Source organism: Gymnoscopelus braueri (assembly GCF_963280865.1).
Source record: "Gymnoscopelus braueri genome assembly, chromosome: 18".
NCBI lineage: Eukaryota > Metazoa > Chordata > Actinopteri > Myctophiformes > Myctophidae > Gymnoscopelus > Gymnoscopelus braueri.
The window spans coordinates 14,896,573-14,915,385 of NC_137618.1; the positions used below are offsets into that span (position 1 = coordinate 14,896,573).

General features: G+C 42.9%; 1 protein-coding gene across 2 annotated transcripts in view; it reads right to left on the bottom strand.

Annotated features, from left to right (window-relative positions):
• Positions 1 to 18,813, bottom strand: part of itgav (integrin, alpha V) — a 49,273-nt gene that overhangs the window by 22,030 nt on the left and 8,430 nt on the right. For both annotated transcript variants that reach the window (XM_080412520.1, XM_080412521.1), the window contains exons 3-11: positions 10,348 to 10,439; positions 10,047 to 10,161; positions 9,835 to 9,896; positions 9,343 to 9,391; positions 5,681 to 5,803; positions 4,749 to 4,793; positions 4,585 to 4,628; positions 4,348 to 4,404; positions 89 to 141 (exon numbers count right to left, since the gene is read on the bottom strand). In XM_080412520.1, the coding sequence (XP_080268646.1) occupies positions 89 to 141; positions 4,348 to 4,404; positions 4,585 to 4,628; positions 4,749 to 4,793; positions 5,681 to 5,803; positions 9,343 to 9,391; positions 9,835 to 9,896; positions 10,047 to 10,161; positions 10,348 to 10,439 (640 nt within the window). The remainder of the gene's footprint in view (positions 1 to 88; positions 142 to 4,347; positions 4,405 to 4,584; positions 4,629 to 4,748; positions 4,794 to 5,680; positions 5,804 to 9,342; positions 9,392 to 9,834; positions 9,897 to 10,046; positions 10,162 to 10,347; positions 10,440 to 18,813) is intronic.

Sequence of the window (18,813 nt, forward strand, 5' to 3'; positions counted from 1 at the left end):
ACAGGACAAGACAACACACACAGACAGACAGACAGACAGACAGACAGACAGACAGACAGACAGACAGACAGAACCACAATCAACTCACCCATCATTATTAACATCAGTAGCAGCTACAGAATGACCAAAGTAAGCTGCCATCTGGGAAAGAAAGACAAAAACATAAGATAGAGACCAATGGGGGCGTCCCAGTAGCTGACCAGATAGTGTATGTATGGACCACATAATGGCATGGTCCTTGCCCCTGGTTCAATTCTGGCTGGCTAGCTGTGTTGTGGTCCTTCATGCTTCTGCAATGAGTTTTCTCTCTCTATCTATCATGCCTAAATAAAAATAATCTGTATGATGCAAATCAGCTTTCACGTAATCTAACTTGATTACCTCCATTGATGAAAATAAGCTTTCAACCATTGTGTTTTATCCTTTTGACAGAAATGTACAAATATATGGTCATGTATATGCATGTATTTTGTCAATAAAAACTTCAATCAATCAACCCATAACTTCATGGAGTATTATACAGTCTAGACTTGGCAATGTGGTTTTTCCTATAGCGCTTCATGTAGGGGGACTTAAACTGAACAGTTCAAATCTGTAAGTTAACAGTGCCTCAAGTGTAGATTGTGTGGGGATGTGTACGGCTAACTAGCATCCTGCATTGCGTGGTCTTGCTGGGCCTTTTACAGTTAGAGATAAGAGAGGCTTCTTGAACTTCACCAGCTGTTAACACAGCAGGAGGAAGTGGAAGAGGAGAGCTTTGATAGAGGAGAGGAAAGGAGGTGAAAGGTTAACATGGACCAAGCTGACAGTGATTCATTAGAATCATTTCGGAGGGGGAAAAGGCATCTTTAAAGAGTTACACTAATGACGCTTTTAAACTAATGATGCATCAAATCAAACTGTTTCTATTTTGGGCATGTCATTGACGCGTTGAGAGCTTGTAGATCGGCTATTTTTGGCAAAGATATAGAGGGGGGAAAAGAGCAGATCAAGTACAAAGCCAAAGGTCAAGCTTTGAGCGGTGAAGTGGTTAAATGTCTGAAAATACACAAATTAATAGAAAAGACAAACAAACAAAAAACATACATAGATGTACACAACGCTGATGATAGTGCTGTCAAACAAGTCTATGAAATCTATGAAAAGGTTAATCTGCAACACAATTTTATACACTATGTAGTGGGGGTCCCTGCTTCATCTCTCTCTCTCAGCTAAGGGGTCCTTGGCCTGAAAAAAACGTTGAAGACCCCTACTCTACACTAAATAGCTTTGCCGAAAATATTTTCACCAAAATGTTTGCCCCGCAATAGGGACGCTAAACTTCCTGTGGTTAATCTCAATATCCCTCGTCTGATAAAACATACTCATAGCTCAGTAATATAAGAGAAATGTCTGTTTTTTTCTCTGCAGCAGCCACAAAAAGAAAACCTGGTACAAATCAACAGAGACAGCAATTAAAAGTCAACTGGGGCCAGGTTGCAGTAGAAACTGTCTACTCTACTCTTCCTCAAGTTCATTCCCGGCCTCAACCGTTCAATGGAAAAGAGAGAACCTCTAATTCAGAACAATCAGCTTCAATCAGGATGTTACAAAACACTGTTAAATGTTCATAGCAACACTTAATAGCAACAGGATTTGGACATTTTATGGCAGAAAGGATTTAGATTGTTACATAGATATAGCATGGTTACATTCAAATTCTGTGAATTAAGCCTAATGTATAATCCGTAGTAAGATGGAGACCCCAATGTTTAGCAATAGGGTTAGGGTTAGGGTTAGGGTTAAAACCCAATTTTATTATGCAACGTCTGCATGCTACAGGTATAACTGTAATCATGGCGGCAGTGGCTCAGGAGGTAGAGCGGCTGCTTTGGAATCGGAAGGTTCCCGGTTCAATCCCTGACTTCACCTGTGTTAGTGTCGAAGTGTCCTTGAGTAAGACGCTTAATCCCTAACTGCTCCCAATGGGCGGGTGGGTGCCTTGCATGGTTTCCGCTGCCGTGTGTGTGTGTGTGTGTGTGTGTGTGTGTGTGTGTGTGTGTGTGTGTGTGTGTGTGTGTGTGTGTGTGTGTGTGTGTGTGTGTGGCTATACATGAGGTCCTTGAACCAAATCAATATCTAAAGGTTATGTCCACCCTTAAGGGTAAGACCTTGTAAATGATGATAGACAAAGTTACCCAGCATTTGGCTGGAGGCCGAGTGTAAATTTCCCTCTGGCTGGCAAGTCTATGATTATTTGACAGTCAGAGTTCAATGTGTTAACCAAAGAGTCTTTAGTGGAAACGGAGGCTGACTCATCACCACAACCCAATGACAGGGAGGGAGGAGTTGGAGAGAGGGAGGGGAGAGAAGGAGAAATAGACAGACAGACAGACAGACAGACAGACAGACAGACAGACAGACAGACAGACAGAGACACTCCAAGTCGTTGGTTGGGTGCTGATGAACGACAGAAGTAGAGAGAGAGAGAAACAACTGGGAAACGGGAGGGGTGAATCAGGAAAGCGAAGAGGAACACCCTATGATTAAAACTTTAAATCCTGGAGAGAACATCTCTCTTTTTCTCTCCTCCACCCCCTCTCCTTTCATTACCTTGCATCTCTCCTTCCCTTCCTCCCTTGCTCCGCCCTCTCCCTCTCTCTCTCTTGCTGTCTCTCTACCTCCCTCTCCATTTGTTTGGCTGACAGGGGCGTTGGTGGTTTCCATCTTGTGGACCCAGCCTAGCATACTGCAGTAAAAACGTCCCCACATTCCTCTGCTCCGAAGCCTAAACTAAAGCCCACTCAAGATAGCCTGCATTCCTGCATAATGGGGATGATGATGATAATAATAAAAAATAATACTAATCATCATGATCATTATCATCATGTTATTATGATCATTACCTCCATAAACTTTAGATTAGAAAGAGCAGATGTCTGCAATTTGTTTTACAACTACAATGACAGGAATATTTACTTTGCTGTTACGTTGCTGTTGTTGTTTTAAAATGTTTTGGGGGGCTTTTATGCTTTTATAGATAGGACAGTAGACTGACAGGAAATGGAGAGAGAGAGATGGGGAGTGAAACGCAGCAAAGGTCGTCGGGAACGGGATTCGAACCCACGACACGCTGTCAGGCTGGCATTGCAGGCCTAGGGTGCCTGGACCGCCACGCTGCGGCCCAGGCAGTTTTAAACCACTTTAACCTTGCTGTCCCTATTTTGGGCAAATTGTTTTGAAAATTGTGAAAATTGCAGATCTACAAGCTCAAGTATGACGAAGTATAAAGGGCTTAAGCAGTAGTTAGGAATTGACGGGAGATGGTCAGCTGAACCTCTCACAGGGCGACAGTGTGACACAGGGCACACAGGGAATCATCTGGTGGCATATGAACACAACCCACTCATGGTTCATGGGTGTATATGTTACAGTATGATTGGAGAACCAGTACGATTGAAGAATGCGCGCTCGTTTTTACCACCCACCCAGCACTAGAGGGAGCCACAAGCCAGGCTTGTGCACAAACATATATGGCCACACACACACACACACACACACACAGTCACACACACACAAACACACACGCGCACACACACGCGCACGCGCTCATGCTTTTTTTGGTTTATTGAAAGCAGGACTGTTTAGATACTTTTATTGTGTGTTTTACTGGCTTTTGTTTTACTTTCTCCCTGACACACACACACACACACACACACACACACACACACACACACACACACACAGTGATCCATGAAAAGAACTATTCTGTCCCTATCGGTTTACAAATCAAACGGCGCTGAGTCGACTAGTGGAGCGTCGGCCGGTCACCGCGGGCACTCGCGCCTGGAGGCGCGAGGGCGCGCTTCCTCGGCCTCAAGCTCCACTAAGTCGGCGCGCCGTGCGTGTGAACGCGTGTTCAGCGTTCCCCTCATAGATATTATGGTTCCCCTAGCGTAGCTTCCTGGTTGCTATGTGGGGGGGAACAACAAAAGACAGGTCTCCGTCGGCGCATCAAAGCCCCGCCTCTCCGCGCTCTCCTTCTCCTCCTCCTCGGAGGAGGAGAAGGAGAGAAGGAGAGGACGGGACGGTTTAAAACGCGAGGAGGAGGAGGAGGAGGAGGCTCCTCTTCCTCGCCCTCGCGAGCCTCGCGTAATAACCCCCCGCCTCGCAGCGCCGTCCTCCTCCTCCTCCTCGCGAGCCTCGCTAATAAACCCTGTCTCGAAAAGCCCCGCCTCGCCCCGAAGGAGCCCCGTGCCTAAAAACGAGCGCTCTGTCTTCAATCGTACTGGTTCTCCAAACGTACTGTGACATATATACCATAGCACAAGTGTTTGGACATCAAAGCATCCGGCCTGCATGTCTCACCTGTGTTCCTGTGAAGTTCACCACAGACTCCATGTTCAGACCGTTGAAGATGTTCACCTGCAGGAAGAAAAACAAATGGCAATCTGTCCAGCTGTGTCACCTGGGGAGCTGTCACATAATTGTGTTCTGTGTGTGTGTGTGTGTGTGTGTGTGTGTGTGTGTGTGTGTGTGTGTGTGTGTGTGTGCGTTTGTGCATTTGTGCACGTATGTGTGTGCGCGTGTTATGCATTCACTTACGTATCCGAGAGCTTTGTCTCCCCTTGGTACTCCAGTGATGTAGTCTTATTTTTTATGTGGACAAGAAGACAGAAGGCAAACAAAAGACACATTTAAATGATATTCTAAAAGCCATCTCCACTGGTAGAAAGTAACAGTGATGAGAGAGAAAAACATGTCCTCACCTTCTTCTCCGTCTTGGTTGAAGTCTCCTACTGTCACAGAGTATCCTGACAGAAAGAGACATGGGATTACATTTAAGGTGAGACTGGACGTTCTCAGTCCATTAAATAAAGATTTGGAGGAAATATGTGATAAAACTCTTGAACTCTATTTGCTGACAATTGTGGATTGTAAGTGAATTTTTCATTAATAATAATAATACATTTTATGACGCACATTACATTCTTCCAAATCTCAAAGTGCTACAGGGTTTAAAAACATGGCACAAAAACAGCATAGGCAACCAAACAATTACATGGGACCCAACTAGGCTAAACTAAAGGGTCAAATAAAAACTAAATTAACTCATTTTATCATATTTAAAAGGTAGGGTAAGTGATTTACTTTGGTTAAAATAAGTGTTAAATAGCTCTATATTCTGATAGTACTCATTGCTATAGAGTGTTTGTTCAATAAAAGGAGTTTCTATGTCTCTCCAGCTCTTTATTAAACAGAAAATGCATTTTCAATTCTCTCTCCTGATTGGCTTAAATGTTGTCACCTATCTGAAAATGTACTATATTCTGTTTACTAAAGAGCTGGAGAGACCCCTGTGACCGAACAAACGCTCTGTAGCAATGATTACTATCAGAATATAGTACTTACAATAACAAAAAATATCACTTACCCTACCTTTAAGTTGTCATTAGGGTCAAAATATTTACTAAAAGTGTGTGTGTGTGTGTGTGTGTGTGTGTGTGTGTGTGTGTGTGTGTGTGTGTGTGTGTGTGTGTGTGTGTGAGTGCGTGTGTGTGTGTGTGTGTTTAACTATCATCATTGTGCCCAACCTAGATTGCGCGTCAGCACATTTCACAAGAGTGTGTGTGTGTGTGTGTGTGTGTGTGTGTGTGTGTGTGTGTGTGTGTGTGTGTGTGTGTGTGTGTGTGTGTGTTACCTAGGTAACTGTCATCGTAGGTTGCACCAGCGGACTTGGTGGACAAGGTGTTGGAATAGTCGGTGATGAATTTATTGTTAAAGCGGGCGAAAATCTCTGACAAGTCATCAGATATCAACTGACCTGAGACAGAAAGACAAACAAGAACAGTGGAGCATGATGGTCAGGTCACTGACCAAAATAAGGGTTAAAGTTGTTAAACTGTTCCTCATTTTGTTTGGGGACCCCTTGGAACCCCTCAAGGATCTCCAGTGGTCCCCGGAGCCCACTTTGAGAACCACTGGAGTAGGGGAGAGGAGAGTTAGCCAAATTCAACGTCGATGCTTTAAGTTTGTTTACAAGGACAACCGCAGCGCAGAGAAGCTTGTGCACAAACACACACACACACATACACACACACACACGCCTAATTACAACATCCACACATCTGCCACAGAGTTTTAACAGCACCCCTTTCTGATTAAAAAAAAAAGAAGAAAAAACTAGGCTCTGGTGTATCGTGTATGTGTGTTGACTCAACAGGAAACAGTAATTAGGCTAACACACCCCTGGAGGAGCCTTGCAAAGAGAGAGAGAGGGGTGGGGGGGTGTTGAAGAGAAGTGTATAGTAACAGCCGTGCTGTCACTTGTCCGTGTCATGCCCTGTTACAGCAGACTGACACACACACACACACACACCTGGATTACCACACACTACTCACACAGTAACCAGCCTAACCTCTAACCTGCCCACTGCGTTGTTTGCCTATTAAACACGTAAGGCAATGATGCAAGGGAGGAAGGGACTTAACAGTTTGAGGTGCAGAAGGAATCGGAATTGGGGCTAAATCTGTGTTGCTGATGTATGAGTCTGACATATGAGGCAGTAAGATGGAACAGTCGCATGCTCACTTGAATGTATGTTTTAGATCCTGTCCAACTCTTTATCTTTGGTTCTGTTGGGGAATATGTGTTATGTCCAATTCCCAGCGCATTATGATCACACAATGATCATTATTACATGGCAATAGAACTGGTGAGTAAGTGATTCGGAAAACATACATTTGGTTTGCTTCAAATGTTGTCCTAGTAACAAAAATTAACTGAATGAGGCCCCTAAAGCCAGATCTCTACTTTGTCGTACAATGGTGTCGTGTGCTAAAAATAGCTGATATACAAGCTCACAACCCTCCACACATGCAACCCATTGTGAGTTTGTAGATCTGCCATTTTCAGCGTGCGAAACGGTCGTACAACGGAGCATAAAATAAGCATAATCCTTTAAAGCTTCCAAAATACTTTTTCCTTGGACTAAAGCCTCTCGACTGACTTTCCACTACTAATGTCTGCTCCTCTAACTTTGTCTAAATGAATCTTGAAACTTCTCTCCCTACAGGAGGGCTGACCACACGACCAGTCGACCACGCAGGACCTGCTGATCCCAGCAGCACTCAAACCACCGACAGCATGGGACAAAGAGCTGCTACCGTGCCAGGCTGGCAAAATCACTGGAAATATTTTTAGCTTCTAGTGGTTGGAAGCTCTGAGGGCTCTCAGCAGGGTTAGCAACATGCAAGGCTGTCAGATTTGGATGACATGTTTCTTTTGCCAAATCATTTTGATGGGTCACCCCTATTGTGGTGCCCGACCGGCTCTGAGAGTAGTTTTTGATATCCATCCGTGTGTTATTTATTGTGTAAGTCGCTCATGTTAACTTTATATCCACCTGGATATTGTGTTTGAAGGATTCCACAATTATTCTCCTACGGAAGGAGGATACTATAAACTAAAGGACCTGAATAACCTCAGGCCTGTGGCTCTCACCTCTCTTGTGATGAAGGCTAAGGAGAGGGTCATTAAAAACCACATCATCAAGGCAGCAGACTCACTCACAGATGGACCCACTCCAGTTTGCATACCGTGCAGTCAGAGGGCTCGAGTGGTTAAATAAATAAAGTTAGGTTATTATTTTTGATCTATCAAAAAGTTAATTGTGTTTATGTATTTGTTTACCTTTAAGTTAAATGTTCTCAAATAGAAACTAAGTTTTCAAATTGATTATAAGATGTTGCTCTTTTTGACTAAATATAGTTGTAATTGGTGGTATAGGAATCTCTGAAATCGGGATTGACATTGGACCCAAAAATCTGGCTTCGGTCGGGCTCTAGCAAAAGTATCCATTATAGACAACATCCATAAGCATCTGGAATCCCCCAACAGTACAAACAGGTGTCTGGACACCTGTTTGCAGACATTCAACACCCTGCAGCCACACATTCCTCCTGAGAAACTCACCTCCTACTTTCACCTAGATGGCCGACTAATACTGTGGAAAATAGACTTTCTCAACAACAAGTCACAGAGAATGCTGTCCAGAAACACTTTCTCCGACATCCTACACACTTCAACTGGTACCCCGCCGGAGTGAACACTCTCACCCCTGTTCTTCATCCTCTACACACTGATGAGTGATGACTGCAGGTCCAGCCAGCCAAACTGTCACATGGTCAAGTTGGCTGACAACAGTCCTCTCATTTCTGCTTTCAGGCTCCTCACAAGGAGGAAGCTCAGCTCTTTATGAGTTTGTGGAGTGGCGGAACTTAATGTGAACAAGACCGAGGAGATGGTGGTGACTTTCTCCAACAAGCATAGGGATCTGGCTGCCAGCAGTCATCACCACTATCCAAGGGGCCATAGAGATTGTTGATTAGTATACATACAAACTTCGATAACCAGTTGAAATTAGCCTCCAACACAGAGGAGATCCTCAGCCAATACCAGCAGTGGCAGTATCTCCCTGAGGAAGATCAGCTCCTTTGGGTTCAGGAAGGAGTCAAGGACTTCTCACAACATTCTACTAGTCCTTCATTGAGAGTGTCATGACATTCTCCATCACCTTCTACTAGTCCTTCATTGAGAGTGTCATGACATTCTCCATCACCTGTTAGTTCAGCCTTCAGAACAGAATCCGTGTGCAGAGTACCTTTAAGGTCTGCACCAAAATGATTGTCAGAGTCCTCTCCACGCTCTGCGAGTAGCAGATGTTAAAGTTAGCTGGTAGGATCTTACAGGACCCTTCACACGTCCTGTTCCCTGTGTTAGAGTGGCATCTGTGTCCTGCCCAGGATGCAGGACAGAGAGGAGGCTATCCAGTTTCTTAACTACCAACAATACATTGAACCTCTCCCCTCATGCACAGATTGCACACCCTCACACAGAGCTTCGGCCCTGGGCCGCTAACCTCATCCATCCGCTTTGTATACCCACCAATAGGATGTGCATAACCCATTTCCTTCCCCTGTTTAGTTTCCCTTAGATTCATTTGACTGGCTCCGGAGCAGATTTGCCCCAGAAACATATATGACACCTTATGTTTCTGGTTGAAATCTGAAACACGCACACACATATACTCACTCAGTCACTCTCACACTCTCACACTCTCACACTCTCACACTCTCACACTCTCACACTCTCACACTCTCACACTCTCACACTCTCACACACTCACACACTCACACACTCACACACTCACACACTCACACACTCACACACTCACACACACACACACACACACACTCTCACACTCTCACACACACACACTCTCACACACACACACACACACACACACACACACACACACACACACACACACACACACACACAGCATAAAATGTAGTACTCACCCTGCCAGTAGAAGCTGCCAGGCCCTCCCACCACCACTTTATGTTTGTTCTGCAGCAGCAGGGAAAGACAGGAGACACTATTTTATCATTGTTTCATTCATCAACCCATCATTTCCATAAAGAACAGCTTACTGTGGTTAACAGGCCTCAATGGCCAGTGGTTAACAGGCCACATGGGATAACATTGCCAGGAGAATCTCCTGCTCAACTCTCAACCCTCTAAGCTAGGTATAATGTACATAAAATAGATTCACCACTTTACCACTGCTATAGATTTATAATATAGATCGCCAAGGAAATTAGAACAGGACAAAGTTACCAGTCAGGGATAGTTTATTCATAATTAAGAACGTCATGTAGTCTGTCTCACGAAGAAAAGGGGAAAGCCGTAGTATGGTTTGCTTGCTTAATTAGGACCTAATTAAGCAGAATCTAATGTATGTGTTCTGATTTGCCTAGTTGCTTCGTGTTTCTGATTGATTCAGGACCCACCTTGATGAAATCAGCACTGAAGCCAGCCTGGCAGAAACCTTGGCCTTCTGGTGTGTTCGATTCTGTTTGCAGAAACGAGACGGAGGGAGGGAGGACGGGAGGGAGAGCAAGAGAGAGATTAAGAGATTACTCATAAGACTACTCATCTTTTTGAGAAGCAGATAAAAAGAAGAGATGAGAAGGACAAAAATAAACACTGTGGCAGTACTGACTTGATCTGCAAGGTGAATACTCCACCACCTGACCGCCCTTCTTCAGGAAACATGTTCCCACCGGCTCTCTGTCTGAAAACCCCAGGGTTGACCACTGGTAGAGGGGAGCACACGCCTGCAGGGAGACATTCACACACAGTGAAATACACAGTGTGTGTGTGTGTGTGTGTGTGTGTGTGTGTGTGTGTGTGTGTGTGTGTGTGTGTGTGTGTGTGTGTGTGTGTGTGTGTGTGTGTGTGTGTGTGTGTGTGTGTGTGTGTGTGTGTGTGTGTGTGTGTGTGTGTGTGTGTGTGAGTCTCACCAGGATATGCTCGCCATCAGAGCGTACAGAAGCACCAAACCACTGTTTGGATTTAAATTCCATCTGATGTCCCTCTGGACTCAACCTGTCATCTAGAGACAGACAGAGAGAGAGAGAGAGAGAGAGGGGCACATCATGAAAACACAACACCTTCAGTATAAAATGTGAAACAGGGAGGGGGAGAGTAAAGACATATTAACCACTTGAACCCTACCATGTTTATTCTGGGGGGAACATTGACCAAAAATAGCAGATCTCCAAGTTTACTGAATATAAAGGGGTCAGCTGGATGTGGTAGAGAGACAGACAGAGACATCAGTGTGTGTGTCATAATAATACAAATGAAAATAGATGTGTGGCAGCCGGTGTGGATGGAACCTTTGTTGCCATCGGCTCCGTCTCGACCTCAGAGGAAAGAGGAATTGTCTCCCGTGTCACAAGCTAGTGTAGTGCCAAATCTGCTGATCAGCGACAGGATTGCACTGAATGATTGAACAGATTATAGACAATTGGTGTGGGGCTGCAACAAATTCAGCAGCCAATGTATCAATGTTATCTGTTTAAGAGCGGTTGAAATGTTCACTAAATGAAAATGTCTGGTCAACTTTAAGGTCAGGTCAGGTTAACTCATTTAATGCTTTGTCACAAAAAGGCAAAGATGAAGTTGGTGCCAAAAGGAAATCGAATCGTAGATCTCGGGATCCACCTGGGAACTAGGTGGTTCCAGAGTGGATCTGTGATGTCAGTCGTCTATGACACGTCTACAACAGATGAATTTGGGCAAGGTTTTAACTTTTAACCCGATCTTTGGTTTGAAGCCAGATGCAAAAGGTGAGCCTATCACGCACGCAGCCTATCACCGGTATGCTTTACAATAGCGTATCGGTGAAGTACTATCAAACCAAGAGCACAGACATTTGCGCATAGACAATTGTTCCTCTATTCAAGCAATGGCTCGCTTTTAGTCTGTGATTTGTACGACAATATCACAGCATCAAGTTTAGCTTAACATTAATATCATTTTTCTCACAATCCAAATTATTAACCATCTATTATCCATAACAATAACTTCTCATATAAAGTGCAGACAAGTTTTGCTGAGCAGGCAAACAGAGATGCAGGGTGCCAGATCTATCTAAAAGAGACGGCAAAATGGTTTGTAATTATGGACTTAAAATTCACTCGTCGCTCGTGCTGATTAACAGGGCTCTCTGCAGCTGGACATGCCGCGACACCACAAACATCTTTTGATGCAGAGTAGGAGCATGAATTCACTGACAAACGGCCTAAACTGTACACAACTTGTACTGCTATATCGCTAACTTCATACTCTCTGTGCTGACCTACTCTGAGGCCATTACAGCTACCCCTCACCACTAAAACATAAAAAACTGAATGGGTGCGTGGGCATTCCAATTCCAAACATTTTTTTTCCAGCATGGAATTAACAAAATACTGCATGCGCAAGGGAGCTGATAGGCATGCTGACCAAAAGCAGTGTCCTGGGGCTACAGTATGTTTTCTGCACTGGTCTGTCAGAGGGGCAGGAGGGGGCACTCAGCTGCAGCCTAGTCAGCCTCCAAAAGACACAGCCTGACTCAAGAATATGGTGAGTCACAAAAACAACACATAATGCTTTATCAAGAGATCAGAGTGTCAGGCCTGCCCCCTCCCCCACCCTCCCTCCTTGCTAAGGTTCTCTAGTGGTTTGCTGAAACGAAAACGTAGACATTTAATAACATGTCAAATTGCTAATTATCAGTTTATTAACTTTATTACCATAAAGAATGGTCAAAAGTATGTTTTATTCATTAAAATAAGTCCCAGATTGTAGCTTTAGTAGGGGTGTGCATGACTGATTTCATGATTTTCTTATGTTATACACGACATCGAGGCAATAATATGCTTAATTTGTGGGGAAAGTATCTCCATAGCGCGATCAAATAGGACTACTAAACTAAGGATTGCGGTTAACCACCAAACGGCCAGGATAGATTTTTTACACTAGTAATAAAACCGTCCCAGGCCTAAACTCCGGTAGTGTGAATAATAAATCAATGGTCATTTAATCTACAGTAGTATTAACCTATACTTTGGTTGTAACTAAACCATTAATTAAAAAACAAAATGTACATACAAATATAATTTGAAAAATGACAATTGAATTTGAAGACTGGCATGAATATTTGAAATGAACATTAATCCTGGTATCCCAATTTCAGCCATGTTATTAAAGGCTGAACATACAGGTAGCACTGTAGCAGATCTACAAGCTCACAAGTGTTGCGCTGCAATGTGGTGTGAGCTTGTAGATAAGATCTACTTCCCTGCGTGACACCAATGTACGATGATATAGGGTTTAAGTGGTTAACGCTTTGTGTGTTATTTAGACAGGTCAGTATAGACATGAACCAAGGTGAGGGTAGAGACGAGGACGACCTGCAGTACAGGTCCGTGGGTGGGGATTCAGACAGGCGACATTGTGGTCATGTGTTCAGTGCAATAAGGCGGTTGAGCGTCCAGGACGCAGCAGTATTTTCTTCATTCATATTCTACAATGGCAGCTTTATGCTAAAAGCAGGGTCTCTCTGGTCACATTTCATACAGTAATGATGAACCTCAATGTGCTTTGCATATAAACAATAAAAGCAAAGCACAGTCCTGAAAGAAGCCCTGAAAGAAGTGCATATGGCACAGGCCTTTGGTGTGTGTTCTTTTTACCCACCGCCTCCTGTGTGTGTGCGTGTGTGTGCGTGCGTGTGTGTGCGTGCGCGTGCGTGTGTATAAAATCCCTCCCATGTTACTCAATCTCTGTGGAATGGCTGAGTTGTGTGTATAGGGCAAGAGGGAGCGAGAAGCAAATGGACATGTAAGCTGAAGAAATAACAAGACTATCGCTTACGACTTAATACACATGCGCACGTGCCAGGATGTGAACAAACACACAGACAGAGTCTAAAAATGGTTCTGCTTGCTTTGACAGCCTTTGTTCCAAATAGCCAGGCTTTAAGTCTAGAAGCATAAATAGACGGATAGAGTGACTCTACAAAGAATAGGTGGAGCCTATTGAAAGAATGGAAAGATAGGTTGGTTGAAAATAATGGAAGACAGCACATCATCACCACACGGCAAAGTGCTACTTTAACTCTGATGGCTGCTACTTAATGTGCATATGCTTCACTAATATTCTGGAATGCTGAGTTTGTATTACATAACCACAGTAGCACAAACATATTAAGCTGTTGGACATGTTAACTACTTTAAATGTTTTTCAAAAATAAATAGCAGATCTACAAGCTCGCATTGTGAGCTAGTAGGCCTGCTATATTTCACATGGAAGTTATTTTTGTATTGCCCAAAATAGGAATGCCAGGGTGAAAGTGGTTTAAAAAAATTGTATAATATAATAAACATCTATAAACCTCTTAGGATGTTCAAAATCATTCTGAACCATGAATGTAACTAAACTACCACTTATATACTGCGCTTCCTTACCCTGCTGGAAAACTGTGTAAACTGCGTACATGCCGCGTATGTGTACAGGTATGTGTTCTGCAGCCAGCAGTAGAAGATTGTGATAATCCTAGGAAGCTGCCAGTGGCCATTAGTACTGTGGCTGTATTGGGCATCTCTCAATGGGGGGCAGCACATTTGCGTTTTGTCGTTGCACTCGACATCACCACACCTTCAAAATAAGCAGGCAAGTTACCTGATCCTAATTAAAGGCTAAAGGCAATGCAGTGAAACATAGCATTTGGATTTAAAGTATAGTGTCAGGGTGGTCCATCCCATATATTTTTGGAGAACCTCTGATCCAACTGACTTCACACTGGGCACCGCACTCCCTCGGGTCCTCAGCGACACATATGCAGAGTATGAAGTCAATCGTTCAGACAATATCTCGAGATGCATGTGCGCGGAAGGACAGATACACAGATATAAGGTTTTTGTGCATTTATAGAATTTAACCAATCAAAAGTATTAGAGCTTGTGACTAAATAATATATATATATATATATATATATATATATATATATATATATATATATATATATATATATATATATATATATATATATATATATATATATATAGGATTCATTGGAACACAAAAGTTATGTTTTTGGACATACAAGGTTTCAACCTAAGTAAGTAATATGTTCAGACTATCAGAATATTATAGAATTAAGATGTGCATGTAGGCATGGTATTTATTGTTTTGAGTAGGCTTTTTACACAAGCACCTCCCCTCTTAACTTGGGTATAACTATGTTCTGATTCCCTGCTTTCGCCAGAGAACTACACAGAAGTATTTATCACCGACCAATGTGTTTAATGTACTTCTCCCATGATATCATGTAATAAAATTGAATCTAAATGTCTCCAGGTCTCAAGTGTGTCTGACTCTGCCTTAAATATGATTGATCCAGAATTTGTCAACATAACCAATGTTCACTTTAAGGTCATATTCTTTTGTAAAACCTAAAAGGCTAGCAGAAATGTGCAAGAGTGGCAAGTGAATTTTAGGATTTACCTAACCTCATACCTTCCCGGAGCTCCGGCAACTTTGCTCTTTGAGGGCTTACGTCCTAAACAGAGTGGGCAGGTCTTCCAAGTTTATTTATTTTTTAAATTGGCCAATCACAAGATGCATAAGTGCAACAGACCAGCAGGAAGTGGGCTCCACCGGTTTCAACTTGATTTCCGGTTAGTCATCCCTGGCCATGCAAATCGGCAAGGGAGGGATTCACCAGCCATTGTGGTCAGTGGACAAAAAGTTAATTTCCACCCTGCAGGGTATACCAGCTCACCACTCGACAAGCCTGGACTCAGTATGTTGGCTAAGGTTGTAACAGTGTGAGCTAGAACTGCAACTAGCTAGCCTGCCTGCCCCGACCTGCACAGCTGTGAGGTAACAGAGGCCTGGCGTCCTGTACAAACACAGGCAGAGAGATGGCTGCCTGGAGGGCTCAGATATGGCAAACTCATCTAGGCAATAGGCATGGCACGCCATTTACTAATTCAACATTTTAAAACTGTCTTTACTTAAGCAGTCCATTAAGTGTGTGTAGCTTTGCTTAATAGTGACACAAAATAGATGAATGACAGCATAGATGAGATTGAAACCTATTAAAAGATATCACAGAAAATAATTGATGAACAGAATTCTTTAAAAGTGGACTGTACAGGACTACTACGTGTTCCAACACTCATGTTTCTGACATTTAACACTTTGATAGACTTCAAACGCATTTTGCCAGACATCACTGTCTCCCACTGACACACAACCCAACTCTGCCCTGTTCTGCCTTATCTCTTTACACGTCTATTCCTTAAACTTTAAGGGGAGCCACAGACACACAGACAGACAGACAGACAGACAGACAACACTGCATAAGCCTGTGTACTCCATAAGAATGTGCAGTGCCACACACACATACTAGTGGAGCGCAGCATCAAAACCACAGCTTTTAAGATATCAAATATATCAGATAGTTAGCATGCTCCTCTGCTCATGGCCTGGAGGCAGCAGAACAAAGCTAGAGTGTAAGTTCAAACACTGTCAGGTTAGAGAGTACGAAGCAAGTTCTAAGCCATGATTTAATAATTCATAAAAATAAAAAAGGCATTGCAACACAGCTAGCTACCAACGCACACAGCTAAATATTTAGGCCTATACAGCTCACACACATGTAAGGTGCACACTGAGCCTAACATACCGTGTTTCCCTGCAGAAGATACATTTATTAATCATTTTGGTGGAGAACATTCATATACAAAAAGTTGAAGTGTCTCTGTGCCCGCTATTCAGATGAACGGTGTGATAATGGTCATTAGAGGTGAAACAGTTAATCGAACTAATTGATTTTAATAAAATAATCAATTTATTAAAATAGCTAAAATAGCTGATCTGCTGTTTTGGCAAGACACAGCTGTACAACAAAATATAAAAATAGGGCTTTAAGTGGTTAATCAGACTAATTGATTAGTCGATTATAAAATAAATAAAAGTTGCGTTACTTCATTTGAAGAAAAACTCACTTCTCGATTATTGGATTAATCTAAAAAGTAATCGATAGAAGATAATCGATAGTTGCAGCAGCACTGATGTTTTTCTCACAAGCAATGGACATAGAGGGCATAGACGTATAATGACTCACTTGATTGAAAAAACAATATAAACATAAAGCCTGATGATTTGGAGGATAACTATAGCTCACTTGGAGTGTAATAGTAACAACAAATCTCTCCCCTTGTTTGATGATTGGCAGCGTGTCAAGTAAAGGATTTTACGCCCAGACTTGGGAATGAGGTCACACTCATACAAAAACAAAGACTGAACTGATCTTAGAGCCGTGATTGAATGATAGGGACTCGGGAGTAGGTCTCTGTCTGTCTGTCTGTGACTCTCCAATCTCCATACGAACAATAACCTTGAGCGGAACTATTGTAAAGCACTCCCTTGATCAAGTTAGTCAACTGACAGACAGAGATTCTGCGAGTTAGACAGAGAGGCAGGAAGGCAGACCACCATCGAGGTAGAAGACAGACAAACAGAGAGACAGACAGACGGGGGACCTGTGGTAATACATAGAGCACAGTAAATGGGCAACACATGAAAGAAGTTACACCCACAAAACATGTGCTGAAGAATGGATTTAAGACTAAGGCGTGTACAATGTCTTCACCACATGATGGGTTTGGGACAGATTGGGACCCGTCTCTTATACGAGTCAACTAAACTCAGTTAGTCGAGTCAGTTAGTCATATTATATTGAGACAATAACCCTCCAAAAGTAAACAGTAACAGCTTTCTAGAGGTGTGCCTAGTTGAGTCATGCTTTCAGCATTGTGTTGTTGACAAATTTGAGGACGGAGTGACACATACACACAGACAGACAGACAAACAGACAGCCTCATTGCAAGTTTCCCAACTCTCTCCAGTCACTCAATGCAACATGGATAACAATACTGTGCGCCTGCTAAGGACGAACTTGAACTGAATTCTTACAAACTAATCCAAGACTGTGCAACATCACTAACTCCTATTACCTCCACAGCAATAATTGAGATTGCATCACACGTTCACCCTGGTTTTACACTTTTTATACTGTTTTTGTATTATATTATTTGTTCACGTTTTAGTGCATTGTCCTGCAATGACAATAAAGTAATTCAATTGAAGGGACTGCTCAACTTGCCTTCTCCATTCAGTGCCCTTAGTCCTACCTCCTGGACAGCTGAATTTATGCTTGTTCTTAAAAACGCAGTACATAATATAGATTTAAGGAGGCAAGCGAGTAGGAAGAGGACTAATTAAACATTTGAATGACACCACTGGGAAAACAATTCGCAAAATTGGACCACACCACGCATTCCAGAGCCCTCTTTCTGTTTTGTTATTATAAAAGTCTGGCCACTTTCCAGTGACTTGATTTGAATTGAAAGACGTGCCGAGTAAAGCTGGATGTGGGATAATTAAGATGCATACTTTACATTTCCTTGTCGAGTTTGTTCGGAGAGCAGAGTTAATAAAATGGGGTACATCGCTTGCTGTTTGCACACTGTCATGAGGGAGTGTTCCATTTGTAACAAATGTAGCCAAATGGACGTAAGTCACGTGACCCTTCCAGGTCTTTGCTTACATTTGTTCCCTCTCTCTTATTTGAATGATATTTTTTAAATCAATCTGTATGGTAGAGTATGTAAATACAATAGAACTAGTACATCTGTACATAGTACAGTGGTCTTGGAGGTGGTCTCCCTACTCTTTCATTGTGACATTTAGACACTGGTGTCGGCTAGGGCACCTACTGGCTGACAACTAGTACTGCCTGAAGCTCATAGCACAATATCTTCCCTGACCAAGCAGGAATGTCTTATTGGCAGAGAGGTCAATTTGGTCTGTCATGTGGGAGACCCGGCTTTGAATCCCAGCTGAGTGAGTAGGAAAAGGAAAAATATAGATTGCAGCTTTAACACGGAGGATTTTACTGTGTATTGATGACTATTCTACGCTGTTCCAAGGTCTGGCAAAACAACATATCCCTGGTCTGACAACTGCTAAACCATAATGGCTGGACAGACAGACAGAAGGCAAACAGTGAGCCAGGCACACACAAAAGGTCTCTCATGCATGAACTTGTGCGCATGCGCACACGCGTACACACACACACAGTAACAACACAAACATTTCTCTGCAACATAAAAACACATACTCAAATACAATTTCCTTCTATACAGCACATACAAGCATGCACTCACTATTTCCAGTAAATTCTCTTTTCTAGGGCAGTAATGCTCTGACCAGGCATTAGGTCAAATCAACAACAAAGGGTTCTATTGTGGCAAGAGAACAGCTACACACACACACACACACACACACACACACACACACAAGCAAGTACACACATACTTTATACTCCTACAGTAACAAGACTAGGCCAATCTATCAGACAGGAGCCA